Source organism: Engraulis encrasicolus, chromosome 6 (assembly GCF_034702125.1).
Source record: "Engraulis encrasicolus isolate BLACKSEA-1 chromosome 6, IST_EnEncr_1.0, whole genome shotgun sequence".
NCBI lineage: Eukaryota > Metazoa > Chordata > Actinopteri > Clupeiformes > Engraulidae > Engraulis > Engraulis encrasicolus.
Genome location: NC_085862.1, coordinates 33,895,869 through 33,910,038, shown reverse-complemented (window position 1 = coordinate 33,910,038; position 14,170 = coordinate 33,895,869). Strand labels below are relative to the sequence as shown.

At 44.0% G+C, this 14,170-nt stretch overlaps 1 protein-coding gene across 2 annotated transcripts in view; it reads right to left on the bottom strand.

The window, feature by feature from the left end:
- Positions 1 to 466: 466 nt before the first annotated feature.
- The window catches only part of kita (KIT proto-oncogene, receptor tyrosine kinase a), a 49,181-nt gene continuing 35,477 nt past the window's right edge, over positions 467 to 14,170 (bottom strand). For both annotated transcript variants that reach the window (XM_063201333.1, XM_063201332.1), the window contains 9 exons: positions 12,780 to 12,890; positions 12,293 to 12,458; positions 11,684 to 11,790; positions 11,211 to 11,326; positions 7,766 to 7,888; positions 7,540 to 7,651; positions 5,189 to 5,288; positions 2,820 to 2,925; positions 467 to 2,464 (listed from right to left, as the gene is read on the bottom strand). In XM_063201333.1, coding sequence (XP_063057403.1) covers positions 2,081 to 2,464; positions 2,820 to 2,925; positions 5,189 to 5,288; positions 7,540 to 7,651; positions 7,766 to 7,888; positions 11,211 to 11,326; positions 11,684 to 11,790; positions 12,293 to 12,458; positions 12,780 to 12,890 — 1,325 coding nt within the window. In that variant the 3' untranslated portion in view covers positions 467 to 2,080. The remainder of the gene's footprint in view (positions 2,465 to 2,819; positions 2,926 to 5,188; positions 5,289 to 7,539; positions 7,652 to 7,765; positions 7,889 to 11,210; positions 11,327 to 11,683; positions 11,791 to 12,292; positions 12,459 to 12,779; positions 12,891 to 14,170) is intronic.

Genomic DNA, 14,170 nt, shown 5'->3' with positions numbered 1-14,170 from the left:
CCATCAGACACTCACTCACACACACATATAGATGTGTGCAGAAACAAACGCACACACACATGCATGCGTGCACACATCCTTAAAAAAATAAAATAAAATAAAGTACTAAATGCAATGTCATATACATATGCACAAATATAAATGTACACGCTCAGTCAACAGTTGTAGCATCACTTAACAGTTAATCTATTTCTTCAAGCTGTCTGAATTTCCAACATACTGGACAACTGCCACTGGAGCAACGCAGCCACCGAACCACAGAACTCACCAAAATCACAACAGAGACACAGTAGTACCATCATCTCTCTCTCTCATGCAGTCATGCACACACACACACACACACACACACACACACACACACACACACACACACACACACACACACACACACACACACACACACACACACACACACACACACACACACACACACACACACACACACACACACACACACACACACACAAAGTGCTGATATCACCCCAACACAACCACATTAGTAGTCTGCCACTCTTGAACTGAACTAAAATACTGTTGTTGGAAATGTAATTGTAACTTGAGATGTGTATATATACAATATACATGTATATCGAAACAGACATGTGTAAGTCTAGCACGGTATAACACTAGAACAGAAAGCAATACAGCACATACAGTATGCGTATGGAGATGCTACATATGGAGTTGACCACACTGGAAGGAAGCGGCCCACAGAGAGAAAAAAAAAACGGTCTTCTTTTTTCATTTGACTCAGGAATGCTAACGAGCAAACTTCGGAATCTTACAGCTGGCAAATGTCCTTGAAAAGTAGCGCTGGAAAGAGCCTGTCTGTCCATCTGTCCGTCTGTTTAGTCTTCCGTGCGTCGGTTAGAGAAATGGAGAGAGAGGAATGAATAACAGTGCATCCAGTCAGACTAAGTTCCTCATCGGGCCTTTCCAGTGGGAATTGATAATTAACTTCACGTTAGCAAAAGATTAGGATAAGAGCAAATTTGCAAGGAAAATTAGCAACAGTCAGTCACCTGTTGCGATTTGCAAAAAGAGTGCAATACAAACAATACAACGCTTCACTGTATGTTTTTTTTTTTGGCAGTAAAAAAAAAGTTCACCAGCCATTGAATTTGGGATTCCCTGATCTGTTTTCTTAGGGAAGAAAAACTAAATTCCATGAGATGCGCAGAGAGCACAGAACAGCACTAGGAGTAGTCTTTTACACTCAAGGCAAGGAGCTCTGTCAGCTCAGCATCTGGTCTGCCAAATGGGTCTATAGTCAGAAAGGGTTGTTACTGGTGGATCAAAGAAGAAAAAAATTGGGGGCTCAGAGGGATTTTTGTTGGTAAAAACATGAAGAGTGTCCTCAAATGAGCTCCATATGAACGAATGATGGACTCTAGATGATTGTCCCAAACTCTCTCTCTCTCTCTCTCTCTCTCTCTCTCTCTCTCTCTCTCTCTCTCTCTCTCTCTCTCTCTCTCTCTCTCTCTCTCTCTCTCTCTCTCTCTCTCTCTCTCTTTCTCATGTGCCATCGATGTGTACGCTTCTGTATGTGTGGATACAGACCAAGGGTTAGTGTTAGAACCAACAGTCTTCCCAGTTTCCTCAACAGTAACTGCCAACAGAAAGCAGAGATGATGATTCAGAGATTCAATTCCCATGATTCACTCAGGTCATGGAATGAACATCTCTCTCTGCCAGTGCATGGAAAACAATAGTTCTCCATCCAGGAATGTGCGCGCCAGTAGAGCAACCCTGGTCGGCTTTCCTTCAACACACCTAAAGGTCTGCACTCCCCATTTCTTCTTAGGCCCACCAACGCATTTAAGCCCCACAACTCCACCATCCGCAGCCCCCAACCTTCACCCATCATCAGGGTTGAAGCAACAGTGCATGGAGCCACTGGAGAGGCAGTAAGGGAGCAGGGAGATGCGGCACCTTGGCATGAAGCATGAACCTTAGCGCCGGGGTGGTGGGCTACTGCGCTAGGCTCCTGCTGCTCTGCTTTTAGGCACTGCATGATGCAAAGGAGGCCTAGTGGGCCAACAGATGAAACGTAACATAAAAAGTGGTGCTTGGTGGTGCTTCACACCTGCAGCGGTCTCATCCCTACAGCCTCCTGCATTGCGATTGGGGGCGACCGAGTCCGGGGGAGCAAGGGCTGGGAGGAGCCATTGCTTGTGTGGGAGTGGCCAGTGTGTTGAGGGGTGTTGCTTTGTGCCGAGCCACGACGGGAGGAGGAGGTGTTACTGTGGGCGGAGCTCCGACGGGAGGGGCAGTTGCTGTGGGAGGGCGTGGGGCGTCGGGCGGGGCTGTTGTTGTTGTTGTGGGAGGGGTTGCGGCTGGAGGGGCTGGTGGCGGTGGCGGTGGCGATGGCGGTGGCGATGCTCGGGCTCTGCCTCAGGCGGTCGAAGCGGTTGTGAGGGGGAACCCTGGTGGCCGGCATCCGGGAGTTGAAGTTCAGGTAAATCTGAAGAAATGGAGGAGGAGAAGAGAAAAGGAGAGCCAGAGGAAGGAAGAAAGAAAGAAAGAACGAAAGAACGAAAGAAAGAAAGAAAGAAAGAAAGAAAGAAAGAAAGACAGAAAGAAAGACAGAAAGAAAGAAAGAAAGAAAGAAAGTGAAAAAGATAGACAGTTAAAACGTGCAAGAGGTATTTGCCTCATGCCATAACCTCATACTCTATCACTACATCTGTGCAATTTTTCATCATTCTCTACAATTAAGTACCTTATCCATCCTAAGTCTCCTTATTCAGTACACTTCATTACAGAAGTCTGGAAAAGTGAACGGTAAGGGAGACGGGGCGAGGTACGGGTAGACTCACATGTTTGGTGGCGTCAGAGAGCTGTAGCTCCACCTTCTCCACCAGCTTCCTGAAGGAGGGCCTTCTGTAGGGGTCTCCATCCCAACACGAGCGCATCACCATGTACCTGCAGCAGCACACATCACATCACATCACATCACATCACATCACATCACATCACATCACATCACATTACATTACATTACATTACATCACATCACATTAGGGATGGCACAAACCGAACCGAAAACCGAAACCGTACAATTCACACACATACCGAACCGAACCGTGCAATCCATCGCAAACCGCAATTCATGTACTGCCCAGAAAAATATGTAAAACAGAGATTCTAGGAGTATCTTATCCAGTCTCTCTGATTAAAACATTAGCGTATAAGACCAAATCAGAGGATGACACAATTAAAATCACACCATTTTCCCATTATAAGCCTATACAAACCATATGTGGGATAAGCTTATTTAGTGATAAGTTTGATTCTATTAGCCAGAGCACCTTTTATCATGAACTAAAAAAAAAGAACCGTAGAGAACCGAAAACCGTGACCTTGACACCGCGATATGAACCGAACCGTGAATTTTGTGAACCGTACCACCCCTACATTACATTACATCACATCACATCACATCACATCAACATTACATTACATTACATTACATTACATTACATTACATTACATCACATTACATTACATTACATTACATTACATTACATCACATCACATCACATCATATCACATCATATCACAGCCTTCTAAATCAAACCCTGCACTTAAAGTGAAACTGTACCCTATGGAAATAATCTCATTTCTCACCTCCCCTTGAGTTAAATGATATAGTTAAATATTTTACCTTTCTCCTGTGCTTCCAAACATTCCCTGAGTCTAGTAGTGTTAGCATATTCCAAGTTAGCATATATCATTGAATCTTATGGGTCCCGCTAGCAGGTAGCTGGACACATACTAAGATACAATGATAATTGCTAGCTTGTAACTAGAAGTAGCATCAACAGACCAAGAAAATGGAAGAAGAAAGGTAGAACTCAACAATGTAATTGAAGGAGAGGTGCAACATGAACTTATTTCCAGATTGTTATCTGTTTTCTATGATCTATTATCTCTTTAAAAATGCTACAGTATGTGGTAAAAATCCTGGACACATTGATGCTCGAGCACGAATCATTAATGATATGTGTTTATTTCAATGGGGTAATATGAAATTGTGCATTATTAAAAAATCAGGACTGTCCAGGAATTTACCCGGACAGATCAGAAAAACCGGGACAATACAGGAAAAAACCTGTACGTGTGGCAACACTAGTATGTGGTGTTCAACATGTTCATCCATTCACTCATGGAGACAGCACAACATCTGCAGCCAATGCGACAGCGATGCAGCCAAAGCAACTGGCACACAGTGTAGAGCGCTTTACAGTGAATGAGTTGGCGTTGGTCTCCACTTTCAAGTCAAGAAAAGTCAAGTCAGCTTTCTAGTGAGAGCACACCAGAGAAAATGTCTCCACTACATAGGATACAACTTTTAAAGTGTTATCTCATCCAGGGCCACTGACAGCTTTGGCTGGGCCCAAGACAAAGTAATCTGAGAGGGCCCCAAATCTAGTACAAACAATATATTGAAGACTCAGTTCTGACTTCTGAGCCCCCTGTCTCCCTGGGGCCTGGCCAAGTGACCCCTGTTGTCTTCCCTGATCTTACCATAACAACTGCCATTGAATTACGTAAGAAGATCAACCCCTCTTGATTTACTGAAAGTGCTTCATTCAATGGGTCCAAAGTCTCAAGTGTATTTTGGTCTCTTGTGCACTCTAGATAAGATGTTTATGTAGGAAAATTCCCAAAAAGGGGTCCACAAGTTTGTCTGTGTTTTGATTAAAACAATATTTGCCTTCGTAAGTATTTTGCTAATGACTGTTGGCAATGAGTGCAGTGACATAATTACAAGTCCAGAGTAATGGGGACAGTTGGGGACACCGGATCTGGTGACTGTGGTAACATACTGGCTGGGGACACACATCTGGGGCAAATTATGTGTATCTACATTCACTCACACACACACACACACACACACACACACACACACACACACACACACACACACACACACACACACACACACACACACACACACACACACACACACACACACACACACACACACACACACACACACACACACACACACACACACAATCATGTAGACAAACAAACAACATTCACACACGCTCAGTTGCATACTTGTACAACCAGCTGGTGACATAAGAACATTCCTTATTCTTCTGAAGACTAGCCAACTGGGACACACAGACATATGCTCGCACGTGCCCACACACGCAAAAGACAGGGCCACACTTACATTTCGCTGGGTGCAAACTCAGGAGCATCCATGCGGTAGCCTTCCATGATCATCTTGTAAAACTTGGCATCCACCGGAACACCAGGGTATGGGCTTTTGCCTGAATAGGAAAATTATAAAGAGAGAGAGAGAGAGAGAGAGAGAGAGAGAGAGAGAGAGAGAGAGAGAGAGAGAGAGAGAGAGAGAGAGAGAGAGAGAGAGAGATTTAGGCAGAAAAAGACAAATCACAAATGACAGCGAACTAAAGAACATAGAGTCGATATGAGAGAAGAAAGTACGGGCAGGCATACAGAGAGAGAAACAGAAGGAAAGAATGCTTGTGCATACATTGCAACCTCTCTATCTGCCCGCACACTGTTGTAGTACTCTGTCTGATCCCTGATGTCAGATCAGCTTTTTCCATCTGAGAGACAGTCTCTCTCTCATTACTCTGTCTCGGAGGTCTTCTCTCTGGGTAAACCTGCCAGCTGTTGATTTGAGATCAGCCTTTCCCATCTGACTCAGATGATCAGAGACCCAACCTTTCTCTCCCATTACTTTTGGGTTTGGAGGTCTTCTCTTTGGGTAAACCTGTGTGCAGCAGATCTTAGCCTTTTTCCATCTGAGTCTCTCTCGCTCTCGCTCTCGCTCTCTCGCTCTCTCGCTCTCTCTCTCTCTCTCTCTCTCTCTCTCTCTCTCTCTCTCTCTCTCTCTCTCTCTCTCAGTCAGACAGAGTCTCTCTCTATCAGTCAGACAGAGCTGTACATGAGCCTCAGTGACAGACCCAGATGGACGAAAGTAACCAGCTGTACAAGGAGAGGGTCAGCCAACTCTAGTGCATAGACACAAGTGACTGCCTCATCAATTTACTGCCTTACGGTTGAAAAATTAGATTTTTGTCTCAAAAAAGAGGAAGGGAGTGTGCCAAGTTAGAACAACTCTTACATTCTATACACCAAGTGCTGTTCGGCAACGGATATCATACACTTGAGGTCTCACTGTTTCACACAGTAAGAAGGTTGCCTGGTAGTGATCAGGAAGTTTTCAAAATCTGATGCATACTGACACCATGACAATAAAAAACCCTTTCATATAATGGATAATGCATATGCCTTCCATCTGACACCTTAGCCCCAAAAAAACGACAATGACCCATATGCTGTCCATCTTATGTGGGATCTTTGTGCATCTTCCACTGGTCTTTTGTACTCGGGGACTGCCACTTGGATTTTGTAGACTGTTGTGCGCTACTGTCAAGTTCATTTGTGTCTTGTTTGCAGAGCACACTACTCACGCTAGACTGCGATGTCGTAAATTTGTAAATGTTTAGTGGGTAATGAAGCATGTAATTACTAAATGCCACTATCGTCAACCTGCTTAGGCAAAGAGACTCTTCCCCGCAGCAACCATGGACTCCACTGCAGGCTAAATAAGGCAAGATGTAATGGGTCTGATGGGTTTGTTAAGTATGTGAACTTTAAAGGTTGCTAAATATTACTGAGGCTAATTAGGTACATAACATTTGACTCTTTTGTTGTTGGAACATTTTCATTCTGCTGTATGCACTCCAACGAACATACAAAAGCAAAGCGAAAGACGCATCAAGCAGCAGGCACCAGCTGTTTGCCATCGACCTCAAGCTTTCATCCGTCCCCATAAACCGTAAAAGTCAGTCCATCAACCTCCACGGATCTGAGATCAGCTGTAAAAACAAGTTACGGAAAGTTCAGCACTGACGTGCATCAGCCGCCTGCAGGCCTACCCAGAGACGATTAAGAGAAGAGAAAGAGAGAGAGATAGAGAGAAAGAGAGAGAGAGAGCGAGACAGCGTGAGAGAGAGAGAGAGTGAGAGAGAGAGAGAGAGAGAGAGAGAGAGAGAAAGAGAGAGAGAGTGAGAGTGAGAGAGTGAGAGAGAGAGAGAGAGAGAGAGAGAGAGAGAGAGAGAGAGAGAGAGAGAGAGAGAGAGAGAGAGAGAGAGAGAGAGAGAGAGAGAGAGAGAGGCAGAGATCTGAGATCAGGTTTACCCAGGGAGAAGACCACCAAAGGTAGAAGACCTCTCAGACAAAGTAATGAGAGAAAAACTATTTTATCCAATGGAAAAAGCTGATGTCAGGGAGAGGAGGGAAGTTATGTATGAGATCATGCGTCAGTCCTCTCGGGTGTCCTGGTTAAGAGACAGAGGCTGATCTGAGATAAAGGGAGGCTTACCCAGAGAGATCTTTTGAATGTAATGTGAGAGACTATTTCTCAAATGGAAACGGCTGACCTGAGATCAGGCCAGGCTTACCCGGGGAGATGACCGACAATGTGAGATCATGCTCCAGCGTACTCTCGAGTGTCGAGAGACTGATCTAAGATCAGTGGAGGCTTACCCAGTGAGAAGATCTCCCACAGCAGGATGCCGTAGGACCAGACGTCACTCTCAAACGTGTACACGCAGTCGAATATGCTCTCCGGTGACATCCACTTGACCGGGAGACGGGCCTGTGACGGAAATACAGCATTATATCACTATATTGTAAGGGGACTCACAAGCCTCATTTGATGACTTGAAGGATAGGAACACAAATGAGGAGAACGCAGATTTCAGAAACTTACATTGCCTTTGACAATATAGTTGCAGTCCGTCGTGATGTCCCGGGCAAGTCCAAAGTCACAGATCTTGGCCACCCTGCCTTCGGTGAGGAGGATGTTCCTGGCTGCCAGGTCTCTGTGAATACACTGCAAAACACATACAATATATTTCATTGTTTTTGTCCACCATTTAAAGCACTGTACACACAGAGATACACAAAAGTAAAAGTAAAAGTAAAAAAAAAAGAAACACAGTTTCCTTCCAACACAGGTAATGTATCTGAGTAACCAGTAAACCTGTGTACTTGTCTTACGATCAGCTGACTCTGCGCTGATTGGCTCAAATTTGTGGTGGGCCTTTGTTAGGTTTTAAGTGTTTTTCAACACCTCATTAGATACAATGGAGTAACAGGTGTGACAGCAATGTAGTATCATGGACTAGTATCAATTTAGGCCACTTTCACATTTGACACCTCTGAGTACACATAAACAAAAATGAAACAGGTGAAACAGTTGCATGTGAACAGTGCAAGTTCAGTACATACGTAACTCTGATGATAGCTGAGGAACTACTGCCTAACATTCAATCTGACATGTGCCCATGCACGGCATTACACGCACACACTCACACCCAGAATCACAACTAGACAAGTGAGCACAAACACACGCACACGCACACGCACACACAAACACACACAAAAGAACACACACACAAACACACACACACACGAACACACAGCCAGGCGCAGTTCAGTTCACACTTAAGCCTAATTTATAGCCTCGAGCCGAGTGTTGAAATATTGATCAGGGCCATTAGGGCCGGCAGACGGCATGCCTCAAAGCACCCGACTGGCTAAAGTGCTGCTCTCCTCCCTCAGACTCAACTGATGGAGGAGGACGCACATTGATTCCAACTCTTAATATATTACATTTACCCACACCTTACATTACTTGATGTTATGTATATGTATGTACAGGTGTCTATGATTGATTTCAAGACATAACCGTAAGTGTGTGTGTCTGTGTGTGTGTGTGTGTGTGTGTGTGTGTGTGTGTGTGTGTGTGTGTGTGTGTGTGTGTGTGTGTGTGTGTGTGTGTGTGTGTGTGTGTGTGTGTGTGTGTGTGTGTGTGTGTGTGTGTGTGTGTGTGTGTGTGTGTGTGTCTGTGTGTGTGTCTGTGTTTGAGCGCTTGTAATCAGATCAGCGAGCGGCATCGTATGACTTGTGTCGAATTCGGCAGACTGAAGAAGAAGAAGGAGGAGGAGAAGGAGTCTTCTAAGGTTACACTGTTGGGACTCGTCGTGAAGAGTAAAAGGATGTTTTACTATCATGTGAGCTATCTGCCATTACACACACCGAGATACCTATAATTGAGGCCATGGCTGGACTGGTAATGCAGCATACAGAGCATTTTCCCGGTGGGCCGTCAGTGCTCCGAGGCCAATGCTCTTGTTTTTCTGATTTTATTTTTCCCTTTTAGGATAACTTCAGGCAATTTCAACATGCTGTTGAATTGTACCTGGTGATGCTGCATGTTTCGACTCAGCCCTTTCCGAGATCTGAGCTATTCTAATGGGGGCAGTCTTTGTTTACATTAAAAACTTTCTTAACACATGGTAGGCTTACTCCAAATATTATCCCAAAAAAATCGCTGTTTGCTAGTTGTCTGCTGATTTTGCATAACCCTTTGGATGTTATTAGTAATAAATCAAGATGTTTTTTGGAAATGTAAACAGATACCTGCCCCCATTACAATGACCAGGATCTCGGAAAAGGCTGAAGGAAAACAAAATCTCAGCTAATGACAAGTTCAGGGTAGTGTGAGCATTGCAACTGCATGTTGAAATTTATCAAGTTATGGACAATATTTCAAGTTATGGACACTGCGCAGGAAATGGTCAAAAAAGGTACTGTAACTATGCTGCTCATTGAAACTGGGTTGCCTATTGCCAAATTTGATCTTTACATAAAAGTTTACTAAGTAATAAACAAATATTTTCAACTATGGTCCAAGTACAGTAATTTTTGCAGCTAAAATTCAAAATGGTGGACCATGGAGAAGATCCCCCTTTTCATGTATGAAAAGTGCAATTTTTTCAGTCATAATGAATACTTAGAATTTGATGGTGGTGTTAAGTATTCATGAAAAAGGTAACATCAGTGAATGGGCAGCATGAATTCTGGAAATAAACAACTAAAAATCTCACACAGCGTCCCTTTAAGACCAGCCCACAATTGAAATGGGGTGGCCCCTTAGTCCATCTCTGATTTACACAGCCCATCATTATACAGTGTGTGTCTATGGCAAAATTGTGGGCTGGTCTATGGAAAAAAAATACCTGGGCTGTTTTTTTTTTTGCCTCAGTCCAACCCCGAATGAGCATAATGCCGAGGGACAACACGCCAGCGGCAGAAGCTGCCTCTTCAAATTATCAGACTGCAGTATGCCGCTAGCATTGGGAAGAAATATGCTGCGTGATCAGCATTTACGTGTCTGGAATGTTATTACCAATAGGAATGCCAGCACAACCGCCTTGGAGTTCACACCTGTCTGACAACTTAAATGATTGGGGTTGAGTAAAGAAAGAGAAAATGAAGAAATGGAATTGCCTACAGGTTGGGAGTGGAATTGTCAATCATTCAAATTACAGTGAAAAATTGCCTACTTCTTGAAAATGTTCTTAGTGTGGTAAATGGCCAATGGAATGTGGCCAAGTGAATTCAGGAGTGCCTTTTAACCTTGTTTCCAGTAATAGATGAACACCTGAAGCAATCTTTTGAGGTTGAGTGCTTGAAGTGGAAAAAAAGAGGTGCAGGAACTCTAATCGTCCGAAAATACCATCCAAAAAGAAGTACAGGAATCCTGATTTTCCGACAGTCTCATCAGTACCAAATCAGTACAAGTCACGTTCTTGTAGGCCTATTGCCAGCACACATTTTGAAACAACTTGTTTTGAACTTACAAAATGCAGCGCACAAGATAAATTCTGCCGGAACGCTGATGATGAAAATTATGAGGAAGGGGAACTGGGTTCATCACTAAACATTTGTAAGATTTACGACAGCATAGTCTAGAGTGAATAGTTCTCTGAAAACAAAACACCTATGACCTTGATCCGGTAGTACAGTAAGCAAGCAGTCTACAATACAAAATCCAAGGCACACAAGGCACACCAAAAGACTCACATTCTTGGACAATAAGAGCGTTTTCTAAACATTGTGAAGAAAGCTGGTCAATGAGAGACATCTTTACCACATTTCATAATAACTAGCACAATGTCTTCAATTAAGCAAAATAAATTCAGGTCATAACCACCATAACCAAGGGTATCAATGTATATAAAATATCATTGTGATATTAATGGCAAAGTCTCTATATATAGATACAGTATGGTGGTTGGGTTGTCAAGATATAAGTGTCCCTTATATTTGTACAGGCCATTTCATATGGTAAAGAAATATGTATTTACATTTTTGGAGGCCAGGAAGTCCATGCCCTTGGCCACCTGGTAGGAGAAGCTGAGCAGGTCCTCTGTGTCCAGGGGCAGCAGGTCATCCTGCACCGGCTCATTCGACTCACTTACACCTGAGGAGCACACATTAACACATAAACACACATGAGCACGCTGGCACACTGACACGCACGCATGCACGCACGCACGCACGCACAGAAAATAATGGCACAAAAAAAGTACAGTGGACCTAGACAAATGAACACAATAGAGTTGAAGAGAAGAGAAGAGAAGAGAGGAGAGGAGAGGAGAGGAGAGGAGAGGAGAGGAGAAGAGAAGAGAAGAGAAGAGAAGAGAAGAGAAGAGAAGAGAAGAGAAGAGAAGAGAAGAGAAGAGAAGAGAAGAGAAGAGAAGAGAAAAGAAAAGAAGAGAGCAGAGCAGACCCCCACAAGGCTTGACCTGGTCATGGGCATCACTGCAGTTGAGCTCACCTCTGCGTTGTGATCTCCTGTCTGCTGTGGGCCGGGAGGGTGACAGGGGCCCCGACGTCGAGGGCCTCATGTCCACGTAGGCACCATTGGCTTCACCTGGGGGAGGGCTAAGGGGGAGAGAAATGGGTAAAGAGGGGGTGAGGGAATTATACTGTTTACCCTCTCTTCTTTTTTTTTATTACATTACAGTTAGCTGACGCTATTATCCAAAGCGACTTACTGTTATTGACAGGGCATTGGTTTCAGTCCCCGGGGGAAGTGTGGGGATTAGGTGCCTCAGGGGATTAGGTGCCTGAGGTGTAGGGAGAGGTAAGGGTGGGATTCGAACCCGCGACCCTCTGATCTTAAGACCACCTCTCTAACCATTAGGCCACATCTGATCTTACAATACACTTCCCTTTTACAGACGACCTACAGTATAAACAGAACTGATTGATGTGTGTATTTCTTAGGGGGCATGTCCCAATCATTTCCCTTTTACTATTACCATCTAAAACCAAAGTTGTGCTTCCCCCAAAATGATGAAATAATAATAATAATAATAAGGAAAAATAAAATAAAAAAAATAATAAATAATAATAATAATAATAATAAAAATGTCCTCCATACCTAGAGGGGGTGTTGTTATTCTTGCTGGGCCCAGAGGTGAGCAGAGGGATGTTTCTGTACTGGCTGTCCTCTCCTTCCTTTGACCAGAAAAACGAGTCTCTTTTTCTCCGCAGGAAGTTCAGAAGATCGCCAAAGCAACAGTACTCTGTGATCACGAGGGTGGGACCTGGCGTCATATGAGGGTCACACGCACACACACACACACACACACACACACACACACACACACACACACACACACACACACACACACACACACACACACACACACACACACACACACACACACACACACACACACACACACACACACACACACACACACACACACACACACACACACACACACACACACACACACACACACAGCCACAACAAACAAAAACAAAAAAACAGTCACCAAAAGTTCACCCAAGTTGTTTGCCAGAAAGAGCTCTGTTCCCAGGACTTTCCCTGTAAACGAGGAGAAGCTACTATCTGGCCTTACCTCCAACAGTGCAGGCGCCAAGCAGATTGACGATGTTGATGTGGTTACCTAGGTAACTCAGTACCTTCAGCTCTGACATCAGGGCCTCCTTTTCCGTGGCATGGGCACTGGCTGTTGGCACACACGCACGCAGGTACACACACACACACACACACAACACACACAGATACATACACATACATACACACACACACACACACACACACACACACACACACACACACACACACACACACACACACACACACACACACACACACACACACACACACACACACACACACACACACACACACGGAGACATGGGAGTTAAAAACAGTGTTTGTGTGCATGACTACACACACACACACACACACACACACACAAGGAGACATGGGAGTTATAAACAGTGTTTGTGTGCACGACTACACAGACACACACACAGACACACACACACACACACACACACACACACACACACACACACACACACACACACACACACACACACACACACACACACACACACACAAATAGACACACACACACACACACACACAAATAGACTGGCCAAGGAGAAAGGGAAAGATTTATCTGTGTCATAAATCTTACTTCCATCAGATTACAAACATGCACGTGCACACATACGCATGGATGCATGCAGGCAGACCCCTGCACACACACATGCACTCACGCACGCTCGCATGCACGCACACACACACAACCATGAATGTCTTCCAACCATCTGATAATTGTGATCACCTCGCAAACACACACACACATTCTCAACTTCTGGGCTAAACCATTTAAGCCTGATGCTGCCTATACGCTGCATTGACCTACTGTAGGTGCCTGGAGTGACATACTGAAGAGTAGACGCTGCATTCAGGCTCTTGATATTTGAGGATTTTAAAAATAAAAGGTAACACTTTATTTTAGGGATACATCTATAAGCACTAATTCATACAATGTTAATGCCTGCATAAGTAACTTGTAAGGCATGTACTAAGCAAACGCTAAGGCCTACTAGGTCCTTACTAAGGTTAAATTGGTAATAAATCCCTTATTGTGCATGAACAAGACATTTGCGAATATATGCCAAACAAATGTTTGATTTTGCTTTGTACATGCCTTACAAGTTACTTATACAGGCACATTGTATGTATTAGTGCTAATAGATGTATCCCTAAAATAAAGTACAACCAAAAAAATGTGGGTATGTAGCAGCTGAATGAACACATTCTGCAAGATGAGGGTACTAGCTTTTAAATGCACGTTTTTGCATTTCATGTTTTTACGTGCCTCTGAGATATTTTCTATAGGCTGAGGGTACCTTTTCCCAAAACGGGCCTAGGCATTCTGCAGCCATATTTTGCAGGTGCCTTGGGCTTAACTGGGTTAAGCAACATTAA